General features: G+C 51.7%; 3 protein-coding genes and 1 long non-coding RNA gene across 14 annotated transcripts; 2 read left to right on the top strand and 2 right to left on the bottom strand.

Annotated features, from left to right (window-relative positions):
• Positions 1-1,212: 1,212 nt before the first annotated feature.
• Positions 1,213-4,584, bottom strand: LOC122238586. Its single transcript, XR_006217559.1, has 2 exons — positions 3,552-4,584; positions 1,213-2,326 (listed from the first exon to the last, which is right to left on the bottom strand). It is a non-coding gene; the product is annotated as an uncharacterized LOC122238586 (long non-coding RNA).
• NCR3 (natural cytotoxicity triggering receptor 3) lies at positions 2,355-6,348 on the top strand. Of its 5 annotated transcripts, none has more exons than XM_042985949.1 (4): positions 2,356-3,013; positions 3,247-3,480; positions 5,170-5,514; positions 5,654-6,348. In XM_042985949.1, exons 2-4 carry the CDS (start codon positions 3,438-3,440, stop codon positions 6,064-6,066), a joined length of 801 nt encoding a protein of 266 aa, XP_042841883.1. In that variant the 5' UTR covers positions 2,356-3,013; positions 3,247-3,437; the 3' UTR covers positions 6,067-6,348. The 5 variants fall into 5 exon arrangements, with proteins under 5 accessions (XP_015400561.1, XP_042841883.1, XP_042841884.1 ...); XM_042985950.1 differs by having other exon boundaries at positions 2,356-3,017; XM_007098806.3 differs by having other exon boundaries at positions 2,365-3,480; positions 5,654-5,761; positions 5,871-5,988.
• A 99-nt stretch (positions 6,349-6,447) lies between these two features.
• LST1 (leukocyte specific transcript 1) lies at positions 6,448-12,525 on the bottom strand. 7 transcript variants are annotated; one of them, XM_042985958.1, is made up of 6 exons: positions 11,363-11,451; positions 8,218-8,365; positions 7,915-8,042; positions 7,446-7,547; positions 7,139-7,161; positions 6,448-6,678 (listed from the first exon to the last, which is right to left on the bottom strand). In XM_042985958.1, exons 3-6 carry the CDS (start codon positions 7,940-7,942, stop codon positions 6,523-6,525), a joined length of 309 nt encoding a protein of 102 aa, XP_042841892.1. In that variant the 5' UTR covers positions 7,943-8,042; positions 8,218-8,365; positions 11,363-11,451; the 3' UTR covers positions 6,448-6,522. The 7 variants fall into 7 exon arrangements, with proteins under 7 accessions (XP_042841892.1, XP_007098869.1, XP_042841888.1 ...); XM_007098807.3 differs by having other exon boundaries at positions 6,448-6,657; XM_042985954.1 differs by lacking the exons at positions 7,915-8,042; positions 8,218-8,365 and adding an exon at positions 12,437-12,525 and having other exon boundaries at positions 11,363-11,994.
• LTB (lymphotoxin beta) lies at positions 10,704-13,146 on the top strand. Its single transcript, XM_015545073.2, is given in 5 exon segments — positions 10,704-11,308; positions 11,734-11,785; positions 11,984-12,055; positions 12,513-12,728; positions 12,731-13,146. Coding segments are annotated over 5 exon segments (738 nt in total). The 5' UTR covers positions 10,704-11,146; the 3' UTR covers positions 12,967-13,146.
• The last annotated feature ends 1,571 nt before the right edge of the window (positions 13,147-14,717 follow it).

The raw sequence follows: 14,717 nt of genomic DNA, 5'->3' as shown, positions 1-14,717 counted from the left end.
GACCCTGATGTGGGACTCTAACCCAAGGACCGCGAAATCATGACCTGAGCTGAAGTCAGATGCTTAACTGACAGAGCCACCCACATGCCCCAACATCAGACTGTTCATTTCAGCTCAGGTTTTGATCTCATGGTTTATGAGTTTGAGCCCCACATGGGGCTATTCACTGACAGCATGGAGCCTGCTTGGGATTCTCTGTCTCCTTTTCTCTCTGCCCCTCTCCTGCTCTCTTTCAAAAATGCATAAATAAGCATTAAAAAAAAACAACAACCAAGCTACTGATACATGCAACAATAAATGAATCTCACAGACATTATACAGAATGAAAGAAGCCATATGCAGGAGTGTGTACTATATGATTACACTTACATGAAGTTAAAGAACAGAGGCATAATATAGGGATATAAATCTACAGGGGTATAAATCAGTGGTTGGTTCTGGGAGGGGAGAGGGATTGACGGAAAAGAGACATGGGGGAATTTTCTGGGGTGATGGAAATGATCTGTATCTCATTTGCAATGTTGTTTACGTGGATGTGTAGATTTGCCAGAGGATATCAAACTGTACATCTAAGATCTGTGCATTTTACTGCAAAGAATTACACCTCAATGTTTAGAAATACCATTTACATGGACATTGAGTCTCCCAGAGAGATAGCAGAGGCTGGAACAGAGAGGAAGCTAGAGAGTTAGGTGCCTGCTCTTGGTGAATGTGAAGGAGATTAGACAATGAGGGCAAGGAGACTGAAGGTGGTGAGGTCCGATGCAGGAACCTCAAGAGTAGCTGTGGTTAGAGGTTGAAAGTAGAACCTGGGGGCCACGAATTAGTTGAAAATGTTTAAAAAGACTTGGCCAGAGGAGAAGTCCACCACATCTCACCACTACCAACACAGGAAGGAACCCCAGGTGAGGTGGGGTGGCTGTGCTAGGATTCCAGAGTTCCTTCTGTGTCTTCACTTCTTTTCCTGCTCTGAGCTCTGAGTTATTTGTTAATTGGTCCTGGCCACCCTCAAGGCAGCCTAGAGTGAGGTGTTAAAGAAGCTGGATCAGAGGGGTGCCTGGCTGGCTCAGTCAGTAAAGCATGGACTCTTGATCTTGGGGTTGTGAATTCAAGCCCCATGTTGTGTAGAGACTACTTAAAATTAAAATCTTTAAAAAAAAAAGTTGGTTTCAAATAAATAAATAAATAAATAAATTAGATCACAGATGTATATACATCCACTTCACAACTTCTTTATTCATTGGCTTTCCTCCTGAATCCCTGGTAAAAAGTATCTTTGAAAAATTCCATCCTTGTGCTGATTAGTGCATCAGTTCCTGTCCTGCAGGTTAAAGTTCCTTAGAGAGTCTCAGAGTTATTGAAAAGGGTCCTTGAATCTACACTTCTACCAGGATTTATTGTAGATGGACTTAAAAAAAAATCCAAGTACAATCTTTGGAATCCACAACATTTTTGGATATTGGAAATCTTAGGTACAGAAAAGGGGTAGAGAGAGCAAGATACCCTTGAGTTCAGGCAGAGCTTAACCATGGTCATCCTAGCCCCAGACTGGGGAGGAGCTAGGGACTAACATACACTGAGCATCCAGGACAGTGAAGTCTGGAAATTGACAGATGCTATTCACATTCACAGATGTGTAAGCAGGGGAACCAGGGCTCCAACTTAGGCTGACTTGACTTCAAAGCCGCATTGTCCTGAGACATGGAGCAGTGCCATGTGATTGAGCGTGTACTGTAGCAAGTATGGAGTTTTATCTTCAGGCCAGTGGCGCTTCCCAGCCCTACAGCCCCAGTCCACTGGTGGTGATCTCTGCTCCCTCCTCAAGTTGCTTATCATAGTTGAGTAGAAGAAACCATTTCTTCCACATTGACTCTTTGGGGTGGAGATGGTCTGTTGATAGGATGAGGCAAGGTAAGGGACTGGACGGAAGCTGGAATTCAGGCCCTTTTGAGAAAAACCACTTCTAGGTGTCTCAGGACTCCCCAGGCTCCATGACCACCAGGGGGCAGCCCTTGCCTAGCCATGACACCTCAATTCCACACCCTCAGGTTAGAGGCCCTGAAGAGGAAGCCAGTCTCCTGATGGAGAAAGATGGAGTCAGTCCTTCCCAGATGATGTGGCCTATGTTCTTGTGCAGGTGGTTCAGAGAGGTTAAATAATTTGTTCAAGATCATATAACTAGTTTGTTGGGGATTTTGCATTTGAACCCAGCCTGACTCCAAGCCAGCATTCTTAACCATGCGATTACTGTTTCCCCAAGACAAAACTCCAGATCACTGCAGGGAAGACTGGGAATTGCAATCCACGAATGTATTGTGAAACAGAGCTAGAAAGAGTGACACAAAAGGAAGAAGATGTATTAATATAAAAGGAGCCAGAACTGTGGGGTGAGGGTTGTTAACCCTAACCCTAACCCTAACCCTTTGTGCCCATGTCTCATGTGGAGCATTGTATACGTAACCCTCCTTTTCTAGCTGCTGTGCTATCTCATTTGGTGTGCATTTACAAGAATGTGTGGTATATTCTTGTACCAATCCCTATATAACCCTAGAGTTATGAACTCAATGTCTTTCCTTCGTGTCTGTGAGAATATTTTTCATGTAATGAGCACTTGGTAGTTTCTCAAGAAATGCTAGCTAAGTAGTGAATAAAATAATAAATGAGTCGGTTTACTGGTGGGTGATAAGTGCTTGCAGAACACAATAGGGTAAAGCAGCCCTCAGCGAGAGGTATATTCCTTTAATGGAGACCTGAATATGAAAGAGTACAAATCTCTCCATCCCTTGCACTTGGCCAAACCACCCAAGTCCACACAATCTAATTAAAACAGGTTGATTGCTATGCAAATGAACCTTCCAAACAAAGACCCTAGCAACCACCTGCTGCCACCACCAATCAGCTTGCTTCTCTTAATCCCCTCCATTATAGAATTTCTAGAGCAGCCTTGGAGGAGGGCCAGCCTAAAGGGAACAGATGGGATGGGCCTGGGCACTGCTGAGCCAAGATGAGGGAAGTAGGTTAGCTCTGAGCCCAGGAGGGTTTCTGGAGCCTTATTCTGAGTAAAGCGTTGGTCTTCTTGAACCTCAGAAGATAGGGGAACCACATCCTGGTCTCACCCACCCACCCTCGTGTTAGCAGCCATCTAAGCCCCACCCTAGCCCTCAAACACTTGGGTCACTTGACCATGTTTTGCCCCTACCTCCTAGTGACCCAGATACTGCCATTAGCAGCATCCTCTCTCCTCAGGGAGGCAAGAATTTGATGCCTGAGGTCCTACGCAGTTGAGGTCCTTGAAAAGTGATGTGAGAGTCCTGTGTGTCATAGGAAGCTCCCCACCTCCATCTGGCAACCCTGGCCACGAGTAGCAGGTTGTTCTTTCTCCACCCAGAGCTTACCGCTCAGGTCCCCCTCGCCAATTGAAACAAACACCCTCTGACATGCCCCGGATGCTGTTGCTCATCGTTATCATGGTCCATCCAGGTGAGAGGGCTTTCTCCCAGAACCCTGAGGGGGTGTGCGGCTGGGAGGAGGGTGGATGGGGGGAGGCTGACCTGGAGGCCTGAGGGGAGTGGCCAGGAAAGGAAACTGGGAGCAGGTGGGGCCCTCCGTAAAGCTGATGCAACGCGGACACCCCCCAGTTCACAATTCCCTCCATGTCTCCGTGTTGTCAGCTGGGAGCGTCACTCCCCACCTTCCATCCCAGAGGCCCTTTCTTCTCAGCTGCCACCCTAGTAAGATAAAGTTGAAAGAACCAGTATAAAGGGCTTAAAGAAGGAAGAGGTGAATTTTTTTTCTGAAGGGGTCAATTTTAATTTGATGAGCTTAATAAGCCTATTAAACAAGTCTTATTATCTAGGGTCTAGATGTAATTAGGAGTTTGGGAGACCTAATTAACTCTAAGGGAAGTTTCTTAATGAAACTGATTTTAATTAACTGAGAGACTTTAACTATGAGCCATATCCATTAACTACATGCAGTGTGGACTCCAGACCCAAAGTTTTAGCATCAGCTGGGAACCTGGGGCAAATTCTCAGGCCCTACTCTAAAACCACTGAGTAAATGTCTCTGGGGGTAGGGCCCAGGAATCTATTTGAACAAACACTCTGGGTGATTCCCATGTGCTTTCAAATTTGAGAACTTCTGAAATAGAAGAATGGCAGGTGAATTTCATCAACTAGAGAATCCAATCGGAGATTTTACTAATTGGTTTAATTCATCAATTTGGATGAGTTAGATAGGGATTTTCATCAATTATAGTCACATCGTCACCAGAAGACTTAATTAGTTAATGCTCTTTAACAAAAAACAAAGTAGCAAGGGTGGTGTACTATATATAGTATGTCACTGGTGTGAAAATAATACCTGGAATAATATAGTTAATTATTAGTTAACTAGGGAGCCACGTTCATCAATGAACTTCAATTTAATGTGACAGGTTAAATTTCAGCAAGAACCTACTAGTGAATGTAGCAGGGGAGTGATGGGAGGGGGCAAGGATGACAGTTGGTATAAGAAAGAATTTGAAAAACTAATTTTTATTATTTATTTATTTTAAATATTTTGTTAAAGGTTTATTTATTTTGAGAGAGAGAGAGAGAGAGAGCATGAGCAGGGGAGGGGCAGAGAGAGAGATAGAGTGAGAATCCCAAGCAGGCTCTGCACTGTCAGTGCAGAGCCCCACATGGGGCTTGAACTCACGAACTGTGAGATCATGACCTGAGCTGAAACCAAGAGTCAGGTGCTTAACTGACTGAGCCACCCAGGTGCGCCAATATTTATTTATTTTAGAGAGAGAACATGATTGATCGGGGAAGAGGGACAGAGGGAGAGACAGAGGTGGGGGGAGAGAGAATCTTAAGCAGGCTCCACACTCAGCACAGAGCACGACGTGGGGGCTCCATCCCATGACCCTGGGTCTGTGTCAAAATCAAAAGTTAGATGTTCAAGTGACTGAGCCCCCCAGGTGCCCCCGAAAAACTATTTAAATAAGCAATGTTACGAAATTAGCCTGGTGGAGAGAAAAGGGTTTCATGAGGTACCAAAGTGCTTGGCCCTCTGGGTCCTCCGTGAGTTGGGGACACAGCTGGGATATTCTACGGCAAGCTCTTGGTCCTTTCTCTTTACTGTAAGTGGGGAAGCATTTCTCTGGGTCTTCTCTCTGCCTGCCAGGATCCTGTGTTCTCTGGGTGTTCCAGCCCCTTGAGATTCGTACCCAGGAGGGCTCTGCTGCCCTCTTGCCCTGCTCCTTCAATGCCAGCAGAGGGAGACTGGCCATTGGCTCTGTCACGTGGTACCGGGACAAGGTGGCCCCAGGGAAGGAAGTGAGGAATGAGACACCAGAGTTCAGGGGCCGCCTGGCCCCTCTTGCCTCTTCCCGTTTCCTCTGTGACCACCAGGCTGAGCTGCACATCTGGGATACCCAAGACTGTGACACTGGAGTCTACGTGTGCAGGGTGGAGGTGCTGGGTCTTGGTGCTGGAACAGGGAATGGGACTCTGCTGGTGATAGAAAAAGGTGAGGTGGGAGGCCCCTCTCCCCGGAAGTTGGGAATCTTTCCCTGAGGGCTCCTGCTCTCTGTCCCTCCCTGAGCCTGTGCATGCTTCTTCCTGAGGCCCCCCCTTACCAAGCCCTTCCTTCTACCGCCTACATTCAGGACCTCCTTGGCTGGGGGCCAGCACAGTCCTCCTCCTTCGGGCGGCATTCTATGCCTTCAGCTTTATCTCTGTGGCCATGGGCAGCACCATCTATTACCAAGGAAAATGTAAGGAATGGGGCCAGGGCAATAGTGGAAGAGAGCTGGAGGAGGGGGAGACAGAGACCAGGAAGAGGAGGGCTGTGGCGATGGGCAACCCCTGTTGTCTCTCCTGCAGGCCACTGTCACCTGGGAACATGCTGCCACTCCTCAGATGGCCTCTGATGAGTGATTCGAGACCTCAGCCATCCCAACCCTCTTCAAGAGACCCCAATAAATCCTTCTCTGCCCCACCACTAACTCCTTATGAGTCTCATGTTTTTCCTTTTCCATTCTCCAGGTACCCAAAAATGTCCCTCTCTGGGGTCCCCTGACTCTTCCTAACTCTCCCTTCTGCCAAGCCTGGCCTGGAAAGGTCCAAGGAGCGACCTTCCCAGTAATTGTGTCTGGAGCCTCTCCCATCACCATCCAGGACTCAACACCTCCACCTCTCTGGGGTGCAGGGGGCTAGGTCTGATTCTCCTGAGAAATGGGGCATATGGAATCGGATTAGCCCCACCTGTTAACTCCCCATTCCAGCCAGGCTCACACATGTACTCTTTCTGGCCTTCAGGGAAGCTTGGGTTCCTAAACACCTGAGAAATCACTACTCGACCCCAGAGTGGGTGGGAAGATAACCTTGCTTAAGTTTTGATGGCGGTCATGCTGAAATGGGACTGAGTTGAGTTGAACTGAGAACCCCAAGGCACAGAAGGTGGTGAGACCACGGTCTTTACTGGGTGGGCCACAGTCCTGGGTTGGGGGAAGGCGTTTGGGGGAGCTCAGGTGGATTAGTTCTTGGCAATGCAGGCATAGTCACTGCTGGGGTCCTCCTTGGAGCCTTCCCTTTGGCTGAGGCCAGGCCCCTCACGGCAAGGCACGGACAGCAGAGATGCGTAGTGGAGCTCTTGCTCTGAGAGCTGGGCCTGGGGCGGGGGTAGAAGGTGCTGCTGGGAGGTCACCGGAGGAGCCCCCTCCCCTGGGTCCTTCCTTGTGCTGCTGCCCACCCTGCTGTACCTCATTGCCTCCTCAGTGCCCCCTGCCCTCTGTCTCTGCCAGCCTAAACTCCTGCTCATTTCTCTCATTGCCTTCCTCCCTGCGTCTCTGTTGTCATTATTCTCTCTCTTTTTTCCTCCCCCTGCATCTCTCTCTTTCTCCATCTGATTTTCTCTCTCACTCTGTCTCTCTCACTGCTTCCACACTCTTTCTCCTTTCTTATTACCTTTTCCTTTCTCTATACCCTTTCTCTCTGCTTTTCTTCTCATCCTTATTTCTCTTTTTCTCCCCCTTTTTTTCTCTGCGTCTCTGGCTCTCTTGTGCCCCTGTGTTCCCTCTCTTCTCTTGCTCTCCCTTCTCAGCCCTCAGCCTGCTCGTCCCCATCACCCACTCCCCCGGCCCCGGACTCACCCAGCTCCTCTCCAGCCTCCTCACTGGAAGAAAAGAAGAAACTCAGCAGGCCCCCCCCCCTCCCCCATCACTCTCCCAACCCCAGCGGTGTTGCCTCACTTGCTGACATCTCTGTGGTTCCCATGGCCCAAACCAAACGCCCGCCTGCCTCTCTCTTTGGACACCGTCCTCCCCTCTCTCCCACCCTCCTCTCCCAGGGTGTGTGGGAATTGACGGGGCCTTCTGGGAAAGCAGCGGGAGAGGGGGTGCGTGGGGGCAACACGGGGCATTGTGGTGGGCGAATGAGGGAGGTGAGGCTGGGGCTCACCTTTCCGATGGAGCCGACACAGACAGGCAGACAGAACGACCACAGCCAGGAGCAGGAGCCCCCCCAGCCCCAGGCTGCTGCCAAATAGGTAAAGGCATATACCTGCGGCGAGAAGGGGTAGGTATCAGGGACCCATTTCTCCCTTCAGCTTCCCCCATCCTCCTGGTTGGCAGAGGGTATCTCAGCTTCCCTATCCAACAGCGTTAGAGGCAGAAAGGCAGACTCAGATTCTTCATCCCGGATCTGGTTTATCTCACCTCCTACCAGAGGTGCCCACCTCTCACCTGTTACCTCACCCACACCCATGACCACCGGCCCCTCAGAGGCTTCCCACTGCCATCTGTGCCGTCTCTGGGCCTCCCCATGAGGTCCCCTGCCCACCTGGACCGAGTGTCCTCTGACCACCTACTCATGAACGCACACACTGCTGTTTACCCACAACCCTCCCCTGTGCAGAGGGCTACCTTACCCTCTTTCCATTCCTTATAAGCTGCCATTAGGTAGAGCACTGAAGACTGGCCTGGAAGTCAGGAAACCTGGTCCCTGCTGTGCTAGGCTAAATGGCCCAGGGAGAGTCACGTGCCTCAAGTTCCTCATCTGTGAAGTGCGGGGCCCTCTGTTACAATTGTTCCAGGGCTGAGGAGCCCCACTTATGTGCCAACCCTGAACCGGGCACTTTCCATTTGTCACTGCGAATCCCCACAACGTAGGGTACTACGGTGCCTGTTTCCCTGGTGGGGAACCTCAGGCTTGAGTTCAGACTCTTACTTACAAGGAGGTCCAGCCCAGAAGTGGCAGAGCTGGGGTTCAAAGCCAGCTGTGTCAGCCCCAGCATATACCCCTATTCCTCTGCCCTCGGCTGACCGGGTAGTTCATAGGGGCCTCTCCAGCACGGGATGGTTTTAGGTTCTGGTGAGTGGCTGTTGGAGGAGAAGGAAACATGGTTTTGAGTGTGTGTGTGGACCCGTGAAAAACAGGGAGGGTGGTGTCCAGGACTACCTGGCAGTTGGGGCCGCTCCCCAGCCCCAGAGCCACTCAGGAGAGCAGGGCCCAATTCGGGTGGAGAGCCACTTCCCATGGGCAGATACTGCTAGGGCTGAAGTAGGGCATGGAGGAGTGTCTGGGCCCCATAACTTCCCCTCAGGCACTTCCTGCCCCGTAACCACTGGTTCCTGTTTGAGGACAAAGAGGGGGTAGCTGACTTCACACCAGAGCCAGCTGCACTGACCAGGGTCTAGAAACTGGGACCCTCCTGGGTTCAAGAAGAATGCTGGGGGTGTGCATGTGGTTGGATTGGGGAGCAGAAACACAGGTGGAGAGGAGAGAGCCTGAGGTAGCCACGAAGAGAAGTGGGGGCAGAAGTGGATTGTATTAAATTCTTTAGGGAGCAGAGGCAGAGGCTGGACAGCAGATGACTCCAGGACCCCGGGAACCTCAAAGCCATACTCTCTTCCCTCAGCTTCACCTCACTGTGGGGTGTGACTGCCTCCCCTCCCCCTCCCCCCTCCCCCCCCCCCTGCTCCCCAGGGTTCCTGCTCTCTCCCGGCTTGTCCAGAGTCTGCGGCCTGCTGGTAGACAGACCAGTAGACAGATGAGAGACTAGATGTACATGAGTACTGCTGATAGTCTAGGACAGAAAACTGATGGTGAGTCGGTGTTGGGAAAGGAAGTGTGGACAATCTAGGTGGACTTCTTGTAGGAGGCAGCATTCTGCAGTTGAGCACAAAAATAAGGGCAGTGATCCAAAAACTTCTGGACAGAGACCTGGATGAAGGCCTCTTAGTGGTACTGAGATGGAGAGGGAGATGGGTGCTGGAGGACTGCACACCCAGTTCTTGAGGAGGGTGAAGACTGGGGACCTCATGTGGAGGCAAGAGGAAAAGGAGGATATCTGATGCTTGGGTCCACATGCATTTGCATTTCCTTCTTCAAATTCAGAAACTTCCTGGCATTTCTTCCCCTTCCCCCTCCCCCCCCACAAGGTTCCCCATGCTGGATGGTGGGCAGTATTTAGGGTTGTTTTTGAAAAAATTTTAACACATTTTATTATTATTAAAATGCTCAAACAGAACAAAATTGAGACAATTTTACAGTGAACATATCCCTACCACGTAGACTCTAAAACTGACATTTTCTATAGTGCTTTATTGCATACCTGTCTATCTCATTTTTTGATACCTTTCAAAGTTGCAAACATCAGTACATTTTACCTCTAAACCTTTTTAAAAGTTAACTAATTTTTAAACGTTTATTTATTTTTGAAAGAGAGTGAGCGCGCGTTGTGCAAGCAGGGGAGGGGCAGAGAGAAGGTGACAGAGGATCTGAAGCAGGCTCCCTGCGTTGACAGCAGAGAGCCTGATGCAGGGCTGAACTCATGAACCGTGAGACCATGACCTGAGCCAAAGTCAGACGCTCAATCAACTGAGCCACCCAGGCACCCCTGCCTCTAAACCTTTTTACCATGCTTATCGTTGACTTGAGTCAAGCTTTTGTTTCCCCGTTTCTTTTTTGGGGGGCTGAGGAAGGCAAGATTTACATACACTAAAATGCACAAATCTGAAGTCAGCACTCAGCTTTTAAACTGTCTTGTGGTCAGGGCTCTGGAGGCAGACAGCCTGGGTTCAAATCCTGACTCTGCCACTACCGTGTGGCCTTCTAGAAGTTCCTTAACCTCTCTGTGCCTCAGTTTCTTAAGGTTTGTGTCAGGATTAAAAGAATTTCTATGTATAAAGTGTGTAGGTCAGTGGCAACCATATGCTAACTGCTACTTGTATAATAGCATTATTATTATTATTATTATTATTACTTAATGACAGAGATGGGGCGATGATCTAGGACCACTTCCAACTTCCTTGGACCTGGTCCTTCCTCCCTGTAACTCCCACTGTACTGTCTACCATACCATTTGTTGGATCCTTGCTGCTTTGTTTTGCTCACTCATTCATTCATTTGTCCTTTCTTCATTTATTCATAAACATTTAGTCTCACCTACTGAATGGATGGGGCTCATGCTAGACAGCAAGGCTCTTTGAGGTGGGGCTATGCCTCACCGCTCTCCTGTCTACACTCTGTGTAGCAAGGGAGGTGATGCTCATTTCCATCCCTCCTCAGAGAGATGATAGTCAGTGGTGAGGCTGAGGCCCCTTTCAGCTGCTATTTCTGTGGACGGGCTGAACTCTGCTGCTCACCAGGCTCTTGGGGTTAGGGGTGAGCAAGGGAATGGAAGGAGGAGGTTGGTCCAGTGTGGGCATGAGTTCTTCTCAGGAACACAGCCATCCATCCCTCAAGTTCTCAAGGACATGGACACAGTCCTTCCTCCAGCACCCACCGCCGGGGTGTAGAAGAATGCAGACTGTCCTGGAAATCTGGACTTCTGTGTTCTCATTGCAGCTTTGTTGCCTGACTTTCTGTAAGCTGCCTTCCCTCCCTGGGCCTCAGTTTCCCTCCCTGCTGAACCAGATGATCTCTAAGGCCCCCCTCCAGCTCTAACCTGCAAGCCTGTCTCTTCACCCCAACTCCTTCCCCAGTTCAGAGAACCCGGGCATCCAGCTGCCCCACCCCAGCTCTGGGTAAACAGGAAGCTGGGTGAGGGGAGCAGGGGTGTGCGGAAAGTCCCAGCCAGGTGTGTGGGTCTATGGGGAGGGGGTGGCCCCACCCCTGAGGTATGAAAGCCCCCCTGCCCTGGCCCTGGCTCAGTCTCCATGGGGGCACTGGGGCTAGAGGGCCGGGGTAGGAGGCCCCAGGGGAAGGGCTGCCTCCTGCTGGCTGTGGCAGGAGCCACCTCCCTGGTGACCCTGCTGCTGGCTGTGCCTATCACTGTCCTGGCTGTGCTGGCCTTGGTGCCCCAAGAGCAGGGAGGACAGGTGAGTAGCTGCAACCAGCCCTAGGAGGGCTGTATGTGGCTGAGGCTCACTTACCTCTGGCTATGCCTGGGGGGCCTCTTGCCCCATCCTGCTCAGTTGGCCTGGCTGTCCTCGGTGGGGATGCCTTGTCTGTCTCTTTGCTGGCCCTGTTTCCAAGATCCTGTGATGCTGTTGTGTTCTGATATCTCCAAGCTCCTTCCTTGCTGTCTGGCTGGCTGTTCTCCTCTTCCCAAGACATACTCAGGCCTCTGTCTCTGCCCAAGTACATATGTTCTGCTTGTTGTCCCTTCCAGGGAGATAGATGTATGTTGGGGATGGGACTGGTAGGAAAAACCCTAAGGCCTGGAGCTTGGGTTTATGTTGGGAGGGGTGGGGTTGGCATCAGCTAAAACTGAACTCTGGGCACTGTAACCCCACCCACCCAGGTAACAGGGACGGCTGACCCGGGGGCACAGGCCCAGGCCCAGCAGCGATTGGGTAAGAGCAGACCATCACCCCCTCCCCTGCTCCAGCCCTTCAGGGATGCCCAGCTCCCATTCATCTGCATCCCCAGAAGAGCTTTTCCTCCCGGAATCCAGGTGCCCCATCCTTGGGCCCTGGCGCTCGGTCCTCTCAGGGGGACCATGCATGGATGGCCACCCTGGCCCCCAATCGTGGACTCTTCGCCCCTTCCAGGGACACAGGTGCTGCCAGAGGAAGAGGCAGGAACAGATTTCAGCTCCAGGCTCCCAGCTGCCCACCTCATAGGTAAGGATCTCATAGATAGTCATAGGTATGGTTCTCATAGATAGTCAAAGGTGCAGTTCTGCCCGCCCGAATCCCTTTGCTCCGTTATTGCGGGGCTGTGTTTCCGACCTGCTTCACCACCGCTTGTCCCTAAAGGGCCCACCTTCTCCCTATTCGCTTCTTGCTTCCCTCCTGGAGCAGGCAAAACCCGGCCTGGATCTCCCCACCACAGCGCCCCGTACCCCACAATCTGGTGCTATTAATCCCCTTAGTCATAATCATTGCAGGGGTGGCGCCACGGTCTTCGCCCCCCACCATCCCCCACTCCCGGCTCGGGCGGGGGGTGGGGAGGTTGAAAGTCCCTGCAGGGTGTTAAAAGTCCCCATTCTCCTTCATGCTCACCCTCCCAGAAGTCCCGGGCCTAGATCATTCCTCCGGGATGGGGTTCCCGAGAGCCGACAGGCCCGTTTCTCCGCAGGTGCTTGGACGAAGGGGCAGGGGCTAGGCTGGGAGGCCAAGAAAGAAGAGGCGTTTTTGAGGAGCGGGACGCAGTTCTCCGGCGCCGAGGGACTGGCGCTCCCACAGGACGGCCTCTATTACCTCTACTGTCACGTCGGCTACCGGGGTCGGGCGCCCCCTGCCGGCGGGGGCCCCCTCGACCACTCGGTCACGCTGCGCAGCCGGCTGTACCGGACCGGGGCGCGTATGGACCGGGGACTCCCGAGCTGCTGCTGGAGGGCGCAGAGACCGTGACCCCGGTCTTGGACCCGTCCCGGACGCACGAGTACGGGCCTCTCTGGTACACGAGTGTGGGCTTCGGGGGCCTGGTACAGCTCCGGAGGGGCGAGAGGGTGTATGTCAATATCAGTCACCCCGATATGGTGGACTACAGGAGAGGGAAGACCTTCTTTGGGGCTGTGATGGTGGGGTGAGGGCCGCCTGCGGCCCCGGGGAAAGCGACTGCATGGCTGGAATGTGTGACCCAGCCCAGATATTGGGGACCCGGCCTCCAGGGACCCCGTGGCAGTGGGAAAAATGTAGGAGACTGTTTGAAAACTGATTTCGAGCCTGAAGAAAATAAAGAATGTAAACCTTTAGTGTTGCCAAATACAGATGCTGAGATGCTAGTATGTCTTAATTCAGGGTTGGTAAGAAGTGTTGGTAAAATATTCTTTTTCTGGTTGCTTGAAACAATCAAATCAATTCCTGTGGCCTCTACTCTCTGAGAAGGCCATCTGTGGCGTTCCCACCCACCTCCTTCCTCCGAATGCACTTGTCCCAACCTTAGCCCATTTGGAAGGTGGAAGAAGGGGATCTCAAACTGCAAAGCATCTCCAACCATCCTTATTCTCAGAGCCACATAGTCCTCAGCAGACTCCACACTGCATTTTCTCTTGGGTCCCTTCTATCAGTGACAGGGGTCATTACAGGGGAAGGCAAGCATTGCTCTGGAAGACCGAGCACAGAGTGAGGAATGATCCCTGAGGGCCTAGCACTTCTCCCCTGCTGCCTGCCTGGTTGCCTGAAGGCCCCTTTAGCCACTACCTTCAAGGAAAAACACAGCTCTGGGGGGTGAAGGGAGGAGACTGAAAGAGAGAGCTGGGGCGGGGAGGGTACCTGAGGACACCAGGGAGAACTCGAGGAGGAAACTCTGTTGGCCACCTGGCCCTGTCCAGGGTGAGATGGAAAGTCCTCACCCCTTGTTCGTACTTCAGCTGTGCTTTCCATGCACGGGCAAGTATTGGGGCCCCGGGGTGAGTAACAACAGCCCCATCACCCCATGACACACTTTCAGCTCCAGGCTGGAGGAGGCAGAGAGGGACCCAAGGCCCTAACTAGGTCACCCCAGTGGGTTATCCCACTGCGGCAGACCACACGGTTTCCCCCTGCCTGGCAGCCCTGGCAGGAAGGAAGGGCCAACTTCTGAACCCAGTGGGGACTCCCACTCCCTGGGTCTTCATTTCTGACTCCATATTTGTCTTTGACTCTGTGTCCAGAAGAGTCTTCCTGGGGACAGAGAGTGCTTTTTTTCTCTTTTCAGCTCACTCACCTCATGTCCCTCCCCTCATCATTCACCAAGAAAATCTGTGAGAGTTTGCACGTGAGTCCTTCACCTGCACCTTATTCCTCTTTTTAAATTTTCCTTCATCTCTTCTTTTTTTTTTTAATTTTTTTAAATGTTTTTATTTATTTTTGAGACAGAGAGAGACCGAGCATGAGCAGGGGAGGGCAGAGAGAGGGGGAGACACAGAATCTGAAGCGGGCTCCAGGCTCTGAGCTGTCAGCACAGAGCCGGACGCGGGGCTCGAACTCACGAAGTGTGAGATCATGACCTGAGCTGAAGTCGGACGCTCAACCGACTGAGCCACCCAGGCGCCCCTCCTTCGTCTCTTCAAGTCCACCCACTGAGAGACAGAAGCAGAGAGAACAGCTGGGGGCTGGATGAAGGAAGAAAGTCAGAATTCACTGAGCACTTACTATGCCACGTGCTACGCTAGGTGCTCTCACGTATCTTAGGTCCTCTATTCTCTCGTGGCCCCACATGCAGAATCTTCATTGGGTAGATGAGGCTTAGCAACTGGGTCAGGTTGCACAGTTAGGGCTGCTGGGGGAGCCCAGGATCAGGCAGATTTGGAGCCCTGATGCCTGAAGGTCTGAAAGTCCTTTGGCTGTGATTCAGGCA

The sequence above is a fragment of the Panthera tigris genome, chromosome B2, assembly GCF_018350195.1.
Source record: "Panthera tigris isolate Pti1 chromosome B2, P.tigris_Pti1_mat1.1, whole genome shotgun sequence".
In the NCBI taxonomy this organism is placed as follows: domain Eukaryota; kingdom Metazoa; phylum Chordata; class Mammalia; order Carnivora; family Felidae; genus Panthera; species Panthera tigris.
This window is presented reverse-complemented; position numbering and strand designations above follow the sequence as displayed.

What these genes read in the sequence shown, in the direction of transcription:
- NCR3 (XM_042985949.1), top strand. Translation starts at nt 3,438, where the DNA reads ATGCCCCGGATGCTGTTGCTCATCGTTATCATGGTCCATCCAG. An exon ending in CGTTATCATGGTCCATCCAG is followed by an intron (nt 3,481 to 5,169) that starts GTGAGAGGGCTT and finishes TCTGCCTGCCAG; the next exon opens with GATCCTGTGTTCTCTGGGTG. An exon ending in TCTGCTGGTGATAGAAAAAG is followed by an intron (nt 5,515 to 5,653) that starts GTGAGGTGGGAG and finishes GCCTACATTCAG; the next exon opens with GACCTCCTTGGCTGGGGGCC.
- LST1 (XM_042985954.1), bottom strand. Translation starts at nt 11,576, where the DNA reads ATGTACTTGGGCAGAGACAGAGGCCTGAGTATGTCTTGGGAAGAGGAG. An exon ending in CCCCCCAGGCATAGCCAGAG is followed by an intron (nt 7,548 to 11,362) that starts GTAAGTGAGCCT and finishes TTCTCGCCGCAG; the next exon opens with GTATATGCCTTTACCTATTT. An exon ending in GTGTCGGCTCCATCGGAAAG is followed by an intron (nt 7,162 to 7,445) that starts GTGAGCCCCAGC and finishes CTTTTCTTCCAG; the next exon opens with TGAGGAGGCTGGAGAGGAGC.